Source organism: Haliaeetus leucocephalus, unplaced genomic scaffold, assembly GCF_000737465.1.
Source record: "Haliaeetus leucocephalus isolate CR32 unplaced genomic scaffold, Haliaeetus_leucocephalus-4.0 Scaffold668, whole genome shotgun sequence".
NCBI lineage: Eukaryota > Metazoa > Chordata > Aves > Accipitriformes > Accipitridae > Haliaeetus > Haliaeetus leucocephalus.
Genome location: NW_010973104.1, coordinates 3050880 through 3066570, shown reverse-complemented (window position 1 = coordinate 3066570; position 15691 = coordinate 3050880). Strand labels below are relative to the sequence as shown.

General features: G+C 57.0%; 1 protein-coding gene across 1 annotated transcript; it reads right to left on the bottom strand.

Moving 5' to 3' along the window:
• Positions 1-1920: 1920 nt before the first annotated feature.
• LOC104839357 (dual specificity protein phosphatase 22-A-like) lies at positions 1921-15562 on the bottom strand. Its single transcript, XM_010579622.1, has 7 exons — positions 15542-15562; positions 13871-13904; positions 13121-13203; positions 10550-10599; positions 7310-7384; positions 6681-6852; positions 1921-2112 (listed from the first exon to the last, which is right to left on the bottom strand). The coding sequence occupies exons 1-7, from the start codon at positions 15560-15562 to the stop codon at positions 1921-1923; spliced, it is 627 nt and encodes a 208-aa protein (XP_010577924.1).
• Between the last annotated feature and the right edge of the window lie 129 nt (positions 15563-15691).

Here is a 15691-nt window from a genome sequence, read left to right as displayed (position 1 = left end):
AGCTTACAGGGAGCATCCCTTGTGATTCCCAAATTCAGGGGGATTTTTTCCAGGGGTAAGAGCTGCTTTGGTGCTGCAGTTCCTTGGGGAATGTTTGAGTCCCGGGATAGCCGGTCGAGGGACGGGAAGGGGCACGGCCATCCAGGCTGGCGCAGGCGACGGGACGGCAGCGCTCCACAGAGGTTATCACACCTACTGCAGATCTAATCTCTGCTTATCACTTATCTCCTATAACTTCCTATTAACACCAGAAACCAACTTTCTTCTCTTTTTTTCTTGTGCACAACTTCCATTTTTCTGCTTCCTAAAGTGATAACAGATGCATTAAAACCAATATTGACCCAGTTTGTTCAATTTCCCTTCAGTCCACTCCATCAACAGCATTTACGGTCCTTGAGCTCATTAATTGTTCAGGGCACTTTCCCATGCAGAGCATGCTGCAGGCACAAACCACAGCATATCTCCATGTAGAATAACAGCCAAAGGGACCCTTTTCTCAACCTAAAAAGACAGGGAAAAGCCCCCGTAAGTTTTTTCCCGGAATCCTGTACATTATGGCTGAACATTGAGTCTTTAAAACTTTTAATTTTGCTGGTGGTTCTCATCAAGAAAATAGGAAACAGGATATAGCAGTGGAGCGGTCATGTCAGTCCATCCCTCCATTCCCATCAGGAACACCGCAAATCAAGACCAGCCATCCTCATGGTTTTAATCACTCTCCTCTTTATTAGGAGTTGGGCGAGTCACCCCCAGCGCTGTCACACACCAAGTACCCAGAAATTTTCATTAAGGGAATTCCTAGAAATATTTTAAATGCCTCTTTTTTTTTTTCTCTCAGAACAGATATTTTTGAGAAGCCAAGCAAGGTATTTATGGTAAAAGGCCAAGCTTGCATGGAAGATTTAAAGGTTTAAATGTAGAAGGGCTGTGTCAATGGGTTGGGACTCCCCCCCTCGTAGGATGGATGTGTGGAGTCCTGGCAAAGGAAGGCAGTGAGTCCACGCTTTGGAAACACGGTGTATGATTTGGGATGAAAAAAGGGGCACCGTCACGGTCTTTCAGTCTTAAAATGGCTGTTGGAGAGGGACAACGTTAAATTGGTCTGTGGGTCGACTGAGTCCAATCGAGCAATTGGCTTCTTTTGCAACCGGGGACATTCAGATCGGGCAGCAGGGGAAACCCAAAACCGCTCCAGCTCTGGGGATGGAGGCAGTGGGGACAGGCAGCCTCTGGCACTGCTGGATTTCCCCCTCCCTGGGAGGGGGGAGGCGGTTAAGAAAAATGCCAGACAGACATCTGCCAAGGACAGGCTGGACCAGGAAAGTCCAAACACAGCGAGGGGCATCTGCAGCCCCCGGAGCAGCTCAGCCTCTGGCCCCTCTCTCCCCATCCCACGGGGTGACAGCCGGGTTCGGCAGCACACCCGCACCCCCAGGACCCGTCTCTCCCTCCTCGGGGCAGCCTCGCAGGCTGCATCGGCCCCCAGCTTCACCTCAAAGCAGGAGACAAGGTGGCTTTTCTCCCCATCTCGCCCTGCTCTGGCTTTCCAAGGGCTGCGTTGGCATCCCCATGCCCTGCTGGAGGAGCGCCTGGGTACCGTGCTGCTGGAGAGAGGGACGGGGCTTGATGCTGCTCTGGGTGATGGAAAAGTGGCTGCGATCCACTGGGGAATGGGGGAACGGGGCAGAGCAAGACACTGTCATCAATTAACTGGCTTGCCCAGAGGTATATACAGAGCCAGCAGCCAAAGGGAGGGTCTGCGAGTCCTGACACCCCCCCCGCTCCAACCCTTGAGCCCACAGCCGAGGCCGGTGCTGGCTGCTCGCTGCCCTAGACATGAATCCCCGCGGGCGCTTGGCAAAGGGAAGACTGAATTTTCCAAGCCCCAGGGCCAATGTCTGCCTGCGAGCAGCCGGCTGCTTATCTGTTCATCCATCTGCTTCTGCTGGTGCCACCTGCGTGGTAGGGGAGCGGGTAGGTGGGAGCTGGAGACCGGAGCCAGGAGCAATCCCTGCTCCCCAGCTGCTGCTCCTTCTGGGCTAGCAAGCACTGCAGCTCCTCCTGGTCCTTGAACGGGTTCCTGCCGTAGTCGCGGCGGATCCAGGCGCGGTACTGCCAGGACAAAGCCAAAAGAGGTTGTCAGGGTCAGCGGGGGCTGAGACACCCCCAACTTGAGAGCCGGGGCTCGCACCAGCGCCGGTGGAAAGCAGCGAGCTGAGCGGGGGCAATGCCCGCTGCATCCCAGCCACAGCCGAGGCCGGGGGGTCCCCAGCCACAGGCAGCAAGCAGAAAGGTCCCAGTTTCACAGGAGCCCCACGTGCCACGCAACACGATCACGTCATACGAGAGATGCGACGGTTTCCCCCCAACCGAGCGCTCCCCGCATCCCCAGCCCAGCACAGATGGACCCAGCAAGCTGGCAGCATCCTCAGCTTCTCATGCCGGCTGCAGCCGGGACAGCAGCTTTATTTACTTTCCATTGCCAGGAAGCTGCTGTTTTTTCCTTGTGTGCCCAAATTCCTGTAAGAAAAACTTTCCCGTGCTTTCTCCCCACCGTGGCAGCGCGGGGGACAGGCTGCGCTCGTTGCCACAAGCTGCACGGCCAAGTCGGCTCTTGCATGCTGAGGCAGGTTTGTTTGCAGAGCATCTTCCTCGCCGTTGGGCAGTTGGGGGGTGCCTCTCGATGCCCCCACATCGCTGCAGCCAGTTCCGAAGGCTGCTCTGGTGGCAGGAGCGTGCCAGAGGCCGCGGGCCAGCTGGCAGCAGGCTGAGGTCTGGAGATGGCTGGGAAGCGAGAGACAGTCCGTAAAAATGCTTCCCGCTACTGCTGGGATGAGAAACGGCCAGACAGGCTCAGACTGCAGCGCCTGAAAGTGTGGGCAGGAATAGGCAGCTCTGCCGGGACCCACCGTGCCAGCTGCCCGGCACTCACGGGGAGCTGGCAGGGTTTTGCCGTCTTCCAAAGTAGCCGGGAACCAGCTGCTCCAGCAAGTAGGACTTACTAGGATAAGTGGTAGGAGCATGCCCAGCAGTACCAAACACCTTACAAAAAGGATGGAGGGCACGGAGTTGGAAATGCGAAACCTGTGGGTTCGAAGGGTCCGGAGAGGGACCGAGCATCGGAGTCCCGGCACGGGGTAGCACTGGGACAGGCATGGGGTGCAGCTGGGGGAACCAGGAGAGGGCAGGCAGTCCCCCCCCCACGAGCTGCCCAGCCTCGGCATCCCCAGAGTGAGATGCCTCCCTCCAGGAGCCACCGAGCTCACCCCAAAGGTGCAGGATGCGCGACAGCGGGACGGGCAGCTCAGCCCTGTCCTGCCGGGGCTGCCACAGGCACGGGGACCATGAGGAGCAAGAGGAGAAAACCTGAGACTGACCCTGGTGGCATCCCCCCCCCTCCTTCCTGCAGCCAGGGAAAGTCAGCTCGGGCAGAGGGGATTTCCACCGGGAATGTCTGGATTTCCCAAATCCACTGCCTCAGACAGCAGGACTGACCACAGCTGCTGTGCGCTCACCGCCTGCAAGAATGAAGACCCCTTGTTCAGGGTGGACCCCAAGAACCAAGCCTGATTTCCTTGCTAAGAAAACAACCCTTGGGTAGTGACTTCCAAAGGATTTGGGATAGGATTTAGGGCAAGCATCCATGCCTGCTGCTCATGGGGAGAGCATCCCTTCCATGCAAACCATCCGGAGGGATGAAGGTCCATGGGGAGACCAGCCTGGCCACCCAGGCTCAGCACCCACCGAGGCTCGGCACCCACCACCCAGCCTCGGAGCTGGCTCCCACCATCCAGCAAAGGAGGAAAGGAGCCGGCGGGAGGCTGGGGGAAGCATCCTTCTGCTGCTGCCAGGCGTTTCCTTTTAAAGCCAGAGCAAGAAGTGGTTACAGCCCATTTCCTCCAGTGCTGACCACTAACCCACTACCCTCCTCCTCTCTCCTGGGGTCAGGAGCATCCATCCCATCTGGGACGGCACCGGGGCAGGAGAAAGGAAGCCTGGCCCGAGTGTGCCAGCACCCGGGGGGGGGACCTTGGGGCAGGGAGGGACAGGTCCATCACCTGAATGCCCATCTGTGCCCTCTCTCACATCCACGCTGTCTTTTCTGCACTCACTTACTTCCTTTTCTAACCTTACCCGTCATCCTGCTGCTGCTCTTGGTCTTTTCCTTCCTTCTTTATCCATCTAGCCCTGCTAAGCACCATTTGCCAGCTCAAAACCCCAGCTGCACACTTGATGCGTTGTTCTTGAGGCAAGGGGCTGGCTGGCCAGTCTCACAGAGCATCTTCCCCATTTCTACCTCCCAGGGTCCCATCCGAGGTCCCTGCTCCAGTTCAAGGAAACTAAGGCACCCGCAGCCGGGGGAGGATGTCCCCAGGAGGTCCCCAGAAGGACTGACCTGTTCTTCCCAGGTTTTAACCAACAAGAAATGAGACTTTTCCTCCTGAGCAGCCTGCCCAGCCCTTATCCATGTCTGCTCCCAAGCACTGCGTTTCTGGATTGCTGCCTGCTGGGATGACAGCTGGGCTAAATGGGGAAATTTAGCATCTTTTCTATCCTCGGCAAGAGCTGAAGCTCAAGTCACCATACCCTTGTTCCTGCATCCAACCTACACACACGGAAAACCACCCCAAAGCCACAAACAGGAACAAGGTGCGACCTCCCGCAGCCAAGGTAAGCAAGCCAACTGCTGCTTGGCACGAAGCAAGGTGCAGGACCCATGTGCCATCGGGTCCCACGGGTTTCTGGCCGCACAGGTGAATGCCTATGGTGCCCACCACCCTGTGGGACCCCCAGCCATCTGACCTGCCCGCAATTCCATTCCTCTTGCAAAGGCAGAGGATGCAGGAGCGAGCTGGGAGCAGAGCATCGCTGGTTGGGTTGGAGCATCCATCCTGGCTCTTCCCCTTCTTCAAATGCAGCTGTGGGTGAGTAATGGCAGAGCACTCCCAGCACCCAGCCTTCGCCCCCGGAGCCATGCTAGCAGCAGTCCGCCCACAAGAGATATCCACAGCTTCCCTCCCCGATGCTGCGATCGTGGGGAACGCAGGGTGTTTCAAGTAAAAGGCAGCTCTTGCTAAACCCCGCAGCTCAGAAAAACACATCCAAGCACCTCCACCCTTGGCTCTGCTTTTCGTATTTTCAGGGAAATGCTTGCAAAGCCCCCAGCAAAACTCCTGAGGTGATGAAAAAGCAGCACCTAAGGGAAAGGGAGGAAAGCCTGGTGCCTGCTGAGCCCAGCCTGGATTTTGGGGAGCTGGAGGAATAGCTCGGATGGAGGGGGGGTGGACAGCAAACCCCACATCACGGTCCGTGCTGGGACACGGCCAGTGCGTGGGAAGGGATGGGGCGAGCTGGCCCAGGCGGGGGAAGCCCCACAGGGAATCTCCAGCACTGCGCGTGTTTTGTAATCCCTTGGACCATTTTCCACCCTCTTTCATGAGTGTTTTTGCAAGCCGGTGATAACGGGGCAGGGCTACGTCCTTCATGTGACAGTGGTTGCCCGCTCCGTCCGGCACCCGGGGAAGGGAACTTGGTGGCAGGGAAGGGTCTGACATTTGGGCCAATGTCACATGCTGTCCCTGCCTCTCCCGGGAGGAGAGAAATCCCCTCGAAGGGCTTGGCATGGCCAGAGGGACCACGGGGTCCCCACCGCCGTTTGCCACGGGGCCACTGCACGATGCTTGTGGCTGCAGTGGTTGGGGGGGCTTTGCCTGGGGTCTTGCTTCCAGGGATGGGACCAAGTTTAGGGGTGACATGGGCTACCAGATGTCTTGTACGCATCGAGTTGTGGGTTAGTCTTTCCTTACAGAGGTCCATCCGTGACCTGTGTACCCTTCCGGGGAAGTTTTGGATGCCGGTCCTTTGCTGTGGAACCCGGGGTTGGGCAGAGGAGAAGGGTCTGGTGTGGGAAGCTGGAAGGCAGCCAGGGAGCCAGGTGGGAGCTGTGCTTTTAAAAGCCTTTCCCTTTGCTTTCGAAGGCTTTCCGGGTCAAAAGTGCAACTCTGCTCTCTGCAATTAGTGCTCTCCCGATTAAACATGCCACTGTCACTCCCAGCTGCCAGCATCCAGCTCGGCTCAGCTACACCTTCCCTCCCCTGCGCGGGATGGGAACCCACCTAGCCAGAGCCTCTACTCTCCTAAAACCTGCTGCTCTGTGTCATTTTGGGGAGGAAACAGGAGAATTCCTCCATCGACACTTGCTCCTGTCTGTCGCCTGCCTCTAAAAGCAGAGGACTTGCCGTCAGAGGAAGCCCAGCCAGATCCAAGCACTCCCAGACATCCCGAAGCCACTCGCAAGAGCTTTCCTCCCTCTCCTCTCCCCCTTTCCGCCTCCGGCTCCTGCTGCGTCGTGCTGCATTCCTGGGAACGAGCCCAGCGCCCTTCCCAGGGCTCCCGGGGGGACTTGCTGCTCTCCCGTCCCTCCTGCTGTGTCCTGACTGAACTCTCGAGAAAAGCACTGGGGCTTTAAAGGGCTTTTTTAAGTGCACTCGCATAATGTCGAGGCACTTCTTTTTTTTTTTTTTGCATGCAAAACCCAAAATCCCCAGGCAATAAATAGCATGCACAAAAGGCCAGCTCAGGCAAACAGCTGGCCCCTGCGCGAGCTGCATGCAAAAGAGCGGTGCATGTTTGCAAACTCTGCAGACACGTATATAAGGGGACGTCGGCGCGGGACGTACCTCCTGCAGCAAGGTCACCTCGTACTCCTGCAGCTGCTGCTGGAAGCCAAAGTTGGGGCTGACGTAGGACCGCACGGCCTTGGTGGCAGCCAGGCAGCTCTCCCAGCCGAGCTCGGTCACCGTCATGAGGTAAGCCACCAGGATGGTGGTGCTGCGGGAGACCCCAGCCAGGCTGGCACGGTGCAAGGGAGCAGCGTCAGGGAAAGATATTCCCACCACGGAGGCTGGTGCAGCCCCGCGGCAAGGGACACCCATGGGATGCATCTTCCCATGGGCACCCCCCTCTCGCTTGGGGTGCTAGAAGGGTTCCCCTGCCATGGGTTGGGTGGGGGTAAGGAGCCACACGGGCAGGGGGCCACCACTGGTGGTCCCAGGCAAGTGGCTTCCTCCTGTCCCCTTCTATAGCCTGTCCCACCTCTTTGGATGCTCAGGTTTTCAGGGCACAGACCACCCATCCCCATGGGTCCCGGCAGCGGACACCTTCCCCTGTCGCCCTTCTGCTGTTCCTTGTCTTCTTCCTCCCCACCACAAGCGACATTCGACATCGAGGACACTTTTTGGGAGCCCATCCCCACCTCCCAGAGGACCAATGCGAACCGGGGACGCAAGATGGTTATGACAGCTCTCACCAATGGACGAGGCAGCCTCCACCACCGAGCCGGCATTCGTGGATGAACTTGATGCACTCCTTAAAATGCTGCAGCCTGCAAAGAGAGAGGCAGGGAGGTGAGGACAGGAGGGCTGCCCACACCTGCGAGGCACCCAGCCACACCGGCAGCAGGAGTCGTGCCCCCCACACACTCCCCACCAGGACTTCCCACCACCCTGGGGCTACTGGCGTGGGGTGGGAGCAGAGATCCTTCCTCCGCCAAACCAAGGCAGCGGGGCTGATCTTCATCTGCCAGGAAGGAAATGACCTAGGAGACTTTCCAGGGATTTCCTGTGTCCCAAGGTATTGGGATGGGAGCAGGGCGATGCCATCAGCCAAACCAGCTCAAGGAGGACCCCAGGGAGACAGCCTCTAGGGCAAGGTGTCATCTTGTGCCCAAGGGACACGCACATCCCCACGTCAGAGGTTGTCCCGAGCCATCGGCTCACCCCTAATTCCCAAAAGATGCCAAAAACACCCAGTTTCCTCCAAGGGAAAGATGGCATTTTGCTTGCAGGTCCCAAAATGGTGCAACTCCCTTCCCCTCCTCACCCCAAGCAGCCTCTCCAGCCCCTTCCCAAACAAGGGAGGGCATGGAGAGGTGCCCATGCCAGGGAGGTAAGGCTCCCAACAACAACACAGGCTTGTCCCCCAATAGCTGCCTGCATTCCTGAAAGCATAACCAGTAACTGCCAGCAAGGCAGAGGGAGCACGTTAACCCTAACCGGCAAGTTTTGCAGCAAAACAGGGCAGGGCAGGGAGCCAGGGCTTTCTGGCAGCTCAGCTGCAATGTGCTATGGTGCTTCGCTCCTTCCGAGCTGGATGCTCAGCAATATGAGCAGCACCCATCTTTTTGGAGGCATGGAGACCTAGAAAACAGGGTAAATAACTCCATATATACTGATGAGAGAGGGGTGGGTGTTCATGGGAGGGTTATGCAGGCTCCAGTGAAATGCATCCCTCCCGCTCATCACTGTGCGGGATGCTGGAAGCTGCCGCCGATCCCTCCTGAAGACAGCGAGCATCTCCGAGAGCCCACACCGAGCCAGGTATTCGGCTCCTTGACACACGTTTGCAATAAACGCTGCCCGTTCCTGCTCACCCTCGCAGCCGCACTGACCCTTGAGGCAGGTTTGAGGCAGAAAACTTGATTCTAGGTAACTTGGGCTGCGGGTGGACTCCCTGACCACACAGCTCTGGCTTTTTTGGGAGGAGAAGAGGGTCCCTTTGGCACAGCTGAGCCAGAGCCATCTGGCAGCGAGCGCGGGAGCCGGCAGAGCCTTCGCTCCGGCGCCGGACTTCCTCTGGCTCCGCGTGATGGGGTGGGCGTGCGCCTTCCTGATTTCTCAGAAGCCAAGGCACAAACTACTGCAGAGTTATTCCCGCCCCCCCCCGTGCCCCTTGCCGAGGGCTCACTCCCAGCGGGGCTCAAAGCCGGCTTCCCTGCAGGGACAAGGCAGAATTCCTCCAAAACCTCCCCCACCCCTGTTGGCCCATCAAAGGGGATGCTCTTCACCCTTCCCTGGAGAGGGGATTGAAGGGGATGATACTTTTCACACTTCCCTGGAAGGGCAGGGCTCAGGCGCCTTCTAAGAAACCAGCCAAGGATGTATTCAGAAATAGCAGAGGGTTCTGCTGCCCGAGGAGGAGAGATGGAGGAGTCTCTGAAGCTGTGGTCATACTAAAAATACTGAGCCTCTCAGCCCTGGATGATGTCAGTCCATCGCTCCTTGTGGGCTACAGCCGTGCCTCCTTCCAACCACCATAACAAACGGAGCATCGCCATTTGGAAGGCTGTTTCCCTGCCTAAAGCTTGTCCTGGGGGATTTCTCCTCGTCCTACTCATCTTCGCAGAGCAAGCAGCATCCCCCAGGGCCTGCACGTGTTGCCTACACAGGTCCAGGCTCTCCAGGTCCCAGTCCTCCATTCCAGCTCCTTGGCTAGGACCAGGAGGGATGCACTTTGCTTGCAAGGACATGATGCTCTCGCCTCCGGCTCCCTCAGCACGCTTGCTGCCAGCCTCCTGCCCACTCCATCGCTCTCCCAACCCATCCCAGAGGGAGAGAAGTGAGCACTTCAGCCACTCCATCCATCCTCACCCACTCCACGGGGGATTTTTCCCAGGTAGCCAAGCCAGAGGAAAGCTCTCCCCGTTCTTTTCCAGCCTCAAAGCATGGGATTGGGGCATGGAGCCTGGTAATGCTGAGAGCCACCGAGGTCCTGAGTCACAAGCATCTTCTCTGCAGGACACAAAGTTCACGAGGATTTTGAAATCCAAGACATAAACTGACAAGCAGAAAAAGCAGAAAATAGTTCCTTGAATAAGACTTCCTTCCGGCAGCCAGCCTTATCTTTTTTTTTTTTCCTTTTTTTTTTTTCCTCCTTTCAGTAGACATGCCACAAATGCACAGAAATGTGAGAAAAGAAAAAATAACAACCAAAAAACCCAGCTCTTGCTGAGGCAGGGCTTTCTTGTAAAGCTTCTCTTTCCGCTCAGCGGGAGCATGAGCAAGCAGAATCACACCCGCGGGCACGGCTGCTCCCAAGGATGTTGGAAAACCAGCACCTCTGCAAGTGGGGCTCAGTCTCGTCACTGTGCATGAAGTTTTGATCCTTTTTAGGGTTTGATTGGCGAGAAAAAAATCCCTCGGAATCGCCCATTTTCTGGATGCCTGTCACCCAAAGCAGCAGCGGGGTTCTGCAGCCTCCCCAGTGCCAGCAACACCTGCACCCATCGCACCCCAGCACTGCACCCCATGAAAGCCTGGGGCTTCCTTGCAGCATGTCTCACCAGCTTCATCTCAAGAACATCACTAAAGGACGTAGAAGTATCTAAGCTTTGTGTGGGGAAAAAAATGTTGAGTTTAATAAATATTTTATTTCTCTTTCCAAGGAGAATGTCTGGAAGACCAACACAAATCACTGTCTTTGTAAACCAATAAAAAATGCTCCCATTTTCAACCCTGCCCAGTAGAAGAATTCTGAAATTTGATGGAAAATTAAATTTACAGACTGCAAGCACACACAGAAACAGATTTTAAGTCCTACAAATGCTATTTACCATCTGAGAATGAACCGCAGCTTCTGGCAAGCTCAGCAATGACATGAAGTTTTCACAGCAGGAATGAACTGAACCTTCATTCTGCAGAATCTGAGCTTTTATTGACCAATAACTATCAACACGCAATGCTGGGAGGCAAAAGGATGGCAAACGACTTACAGGTTTTGACTGGATGAATCTGAGGCCGAGATACAGAGATAGGTCATGTCCTGCAATATAAAGACAGTTGCAGTAATAAGATACCACCGAGAAACACAAAATGCCCCATTTCTCTCTTTTCCCTCTCCCCAGCTGAACCTTCGGTGAGGGGAAAGCCACAATCCACTTTTGGTGCCATCGCCCTGCTCCCCACAGGTAGGGAGAGCTGTGACGGGTCGCATCCATCCCACCCTGGGCTATTTCCCCCCCATTTCAGCCCAGAGGAGAGGCCAGGCTGTGGGGAACTGCTACGATGCTCAGGAGCCCCAAAAACTCAGCCATCCCTTTCCTGGAGCCCTGACCGACGAGTCCCATCAGGAAGACATGTATGAACATGCACTGATGAAGTCACTCTCATCAATGAGTTATTTCCTCCCGGTCCTTTTAATACAGAATAAATCATCCTGCCACATGTTGGCGTAGGTCAGATTACTTTCCTTTCTTTAAAACTTCGCTTCCTTGATCCTCCCTGTTCTGAGCTAAAATTAGATCCTTTTCATCTGAGTTTTTTGGGGGTTGGGTTTTTTTTTTTTTCTTAGTGAAACGGATGGAAATCCTGCCAGCCAGAGCCGAAACGGCTGAGCACCAGGGATTGCCCCATCTCCATCAGCTCCCTGTGGCATCGCTGCCGAAAGGTCCCCCCTGGGCTGACGCAGCCCAAACCCACGGGCCACTTCCCTCCAGCCCACGGCAAATAGGGAGGCTGGAAAAAGCCAATTATTTAAGGAGGGAAGGAGCAGAGCAGGAGAGGCACGGGGATATTTCTGCACTGGAAAGACCCACGTTTCGAGGATGAGCGCGGGCGGGCTTTCCCATGCATCACCTCTCCATCCCATTCATCCTCCCCAGCCCCGTCCCACGCTCGCCCCCGCCGTCCCACAGCCTCTCGTGGGACGGGGACGAGGTGCCGCAGCGATGTGCCACTTTGCCAGCTCCCTGTGGCATGCCGGCTGGATGCTCCCCACCCAGAGAAGCTGCCGGAGAGGCTGGGGCAGGAGGGGGAAAAACAGAGCCACAGGGTTCCTCATCCACATCCAGGGCCAAACCGCGGCTCCCCGGCACGCAGGGGATGGTGGGTGCAGGCGGGAGCTCAGAGGATGGAAGGGGGCCACGCACCGGGCAGGGGCACGGGGACCAGCAAGGTTTTGCAGGGTGAGCCATGATGGGCTGCGGCTTTCCAAAACCTGGCTGTGCCCTGCCGTGCCTGGTGCCAGCCCGATCTCCCCACGGCGAGGAGAACCGCCGTGCCAACCAGCGGAGCAGCCGAAACGACCCCGCTCCTCCCCAAACCCTGACCCGCACCCCGATCACTGATTAACTGCCAGGGTCCCAGTGGCTTCCCCTTCCCCACGGGGCCGGGTGCCCCCATCCCACCTCAGGGAGCTGGGCCACGCATGGGAATGGTGCTGGGGTTTGCGGTTCCTGACCCAGGGCTGTGATTGACACATTGCTCAACCCACCATGCCTTTCCAGTTCCCCTTTCCATCAGCCCGCTGGCTTGCTCCGTGTTGTAAGCTCACCATGCGGTTTGCTATCCATCTGGCCGTGCCCCGAGCCCTGCCAGACCCCAGCCGCTGCCCCTTCTCCAGGCACAAGCTGTTTCTCTGCACCGATTTTATGCAGCCTCCTTCCTTCTCTCTCTCCTTCCTTTCCCTCCATGTTACTCAATCCCTTCGCGGGGAAGAAGCTCAAGCTGGTGTTTTGCTGGGGCTCCCTGCCCATCGTGGCCCCGAAGGACGAGAGGTCCTGGCAGTCCCCTTCGCCTTCTGCAGCATCCCGGGATTTGGGAGCCGGCAGCGGGTCCGAAGTGCAAATCGCACGTGGCCATCGGCTGCAGGATGAGCAGCACGGTCCGAGCATCTCCCGCACGGGGTTGTTCCTCCTGCTGCAGGCTCCACCCGGCCCACCGGTCCGTAGAAGCAGGATTTGTGCCCAAAAGACCTAGCCGGCACCTCCGGCATCAACCCACCCAGCAGCTCCCTCCTGCCTCAGTTTCCCCCACCCACAGCCCGAGGGGTCCGCAGCGCTCCGGGGGGTCAGCCAGACGGGGGATCACAGGACCGAGCAGGCAAAGCCAAGGCTTTGGGAGGAGAGGTGGGATGTAGGGGTGTGGGGGGGGTCCTCCAGGTCCTGCTGTGCCCCCACCGCCCCGTCGGGGCTGGATGCGGCCCCGGAGCTGCCATCCGCGGGGCTCCGCCGCCCTCTCGCGGTTCTCCCTGCGGCAAGCACCCCGCAGCGGGGCTGCGGCTGTACACCTTCACCCTCCAAAACCATCGAGCAGGGAGGGAGGTGGTCGTGTCCCCTAAAACACCCCGCTGCCCTCTCCCCCGAAAGCCAGCGCCAAGCCCCTTTGGGTGCAATTCAACATCGCACGGCGCAAATCAGTGCCAAAAAAAAATCCGGTGCAAATCCAGTGCTTCTTCCCTCTCTGCCCCACGCTAGGAGAAGGCGGCATGGGTTCCATCTGCATCTTCCCAGCCCCTGCTCCCCCGGGGTGGTCCCCCAGGTTCCCCCCCCAGCTGGGGAACTCACCTCCAGCACCGGTTTAGCACTGTTGTGGACGGAGAGGATGTGCGTCACCCCGTTCTTCAGCAGATTTTCCCGGTCCTCAGAGTCTGGAAGCAGGAGCAGCACATCAGTCAATCAGTCATTTGCCATCCTGGGAAATCCGCTGGACCAAGCACTCACCAGCAACCCGCATCCTCCCCCCCCCAGCCCCCTGACCCCCACGCCAGCCTCTTCCCGCTGCCTCCCACCCAGCACGATGCAGGAAAGGAGATGGGGTATCGCGATGCAACTCTTTCAAAGCAAAATCCTCCTCGGATGCACTGGGTATTCAGCAGGCTCCTAAAGCCACCCCCAGAATCAGAAATTATACTGCTAACTTGGAAAAGGCTGTCGCGTCCTCACTGTTGGGTGAAACCCAAGCTTCACCTGGTTCCCCACGGGACCAGAGGCTCCAGCGAGAAAGCCAGGCATTGGCCCACTGTAAATATTGTCTCAGCAAACACAGGAGAGGTTTCCAGCCATGCCAGGGTTTCCCCAGTGCTCCCAGCTGGTGACCACAGCTCCCCCCAGATGTCCCCTTTCCTGGGCTTGAGCTGCATGGAGTCACTTGCAATTAGGATGGGGCTTTTTGGTGGCTTTGGATCTCCAGAAGGTGCTGAGGTTCCCAGCCGGGAGCAGGCACAGGGAGATCCCGAGGAGAGGGACTCCTCCAGCCCCGCTGGCTGCCCAGGGATCCCACAGCAATGCGGAGGTGGAGCAGGGAAAAGCACTTACCACGGATGTTCCCGAGGTAGAGGCCTTTGACAACCTGGGAGGTGACAAAAAAGGACAGAGATTTCAGACAGCGCTGGGCACAACGTGCATCCGACGTGGCGGGAGCATCAAGCTGCATGCACGGTACCAGCGGGACCAGGGCATCTGGCAGCAAACTCTCCAGGCAATGATAAACCAGGCATCTAATTAACGAATCATCTTCATTAATGAACGCCAAAGGCTGAGCCCACTCGAACCACCAACCCAAACCCCTCCAGGAGCGCAGAGCTCAGGAAAACTCAGCACAGAAATGGAAGGGGCTTGCCTGTGGTCGTATTGCTATCGGAAAGGGACCGCTGGGGGCTGGATTCCCCAAAACAGCCCGGCTCATCCCAGCCTCCTCCTTCAAGGTGGGGCTCCAGCGGGGACTTCCCCCCATCTCCCCATCTCCTGGAGGCAGGCCAGCCCTGCTGCAGTTCGGTTTTGTTTTGCTATTCTCTAGCAACCACCTCTTGCAAATAGTTTCAAAGATTGCCTCCACCAGCTGGGGATAGACAGGCAAAGGCACAGGCTATTTATAATACTTTTCTGGCCAGGATGTTGCAGTAAGTGCTGTCAAGTATGCAAATTTGGCCTCCAACTCGCTGCTGCAGGGTTATGAGGGAGAAAAAAGGGGCAGCTCAGCGTATTTACGGGGTAAGAGCCCGCCAGAGCAGTTTCCAGGGACACAGAAAGGAAGAGCTGGTTACCAGTTGGACTTGTTTGCACCTGTCTAGCAGAAAACATCTGGTTTGAGAGGCTGTAGGGAGGGTTTTCAACAGCACTGGGCCACATCCAGCCCATTTCTACCATTCAGCTGAACCCCAGCCTGCTCCTGGGGTGCAAACACCTGGATTCAGCAAATGTCTGTGCCCAGCACAGCACAAGCTGTTACCACTAGAAGGGCGATGCTGAGCCCTGTGTCTCATCAAGTCAAAGCCAGATCCTACAACACAAACGTGTCTGCACCAACCCAGCCCCCAGCAAAGGCAGCTGGGGCTCCCCAAGAAGGTTTGGTGGCACCAGGGAGGCTGTAAAAGCCACTTTGCAGGTCGGGCTGCTTCTGCAGGGGGTGAAACCACATTGTTAAATTGCACCAGAGCCACGCAGAGAGAATTTGCCCTGATCTGGTCTTTCTGTTGTTGTCTCAGAGTCTAATTTTAAACTGGAGAACACACATACCAAGCGGTTATTTAAGGATACCGAGAGAAATCAATCCCCTCTGCCAGCCCTGGAGTTCAGCTGAGCAACAAGCAGCAGTAAAACCCCACTTCCCCCTTTGGAGCACATGGCTGCCCAGCACAGACACGTCCCAGGGGGGCAAGGGGAGGAAATTTTCATGCAGGGACCCCTGTCAGCCCTGAGGATGCTCATGCCACAGCCTTACCACCCAAGGGACAAACATTTAAAGCCAGCTGCCACTTTTCTAACACCCGCAGGCACTTAGCTCATCACCTCAGATATAAATCCAGGGATCGCTGTTTAGTTTCTTAATTCCCTTTCTTAAGTGCTTGAAGTTTCAAAGGGGAATGAGAAGTGGTTGCATTTAGGGCATCGTGGTAGCCTGGGAACAAGCATCCCCCTGGGCTGCAGAAGAAAGATCCTGCCCAAGGAGGACATGCTGGCCAGCATCCCACTGTCCCCCCCCAGTACCTTGCTCATTCCACTCCCCATGGTTTTCCTCTCCTCAGGATCGGGATTCAGGTGGCTTCTCGGTATCCAAGGCTATCTGCAAATAAACACCCCAAAACCCCAGACAGGATGGTGAGATCTGCCCTTCTCCAACAGTGGAACCCTCTCCCA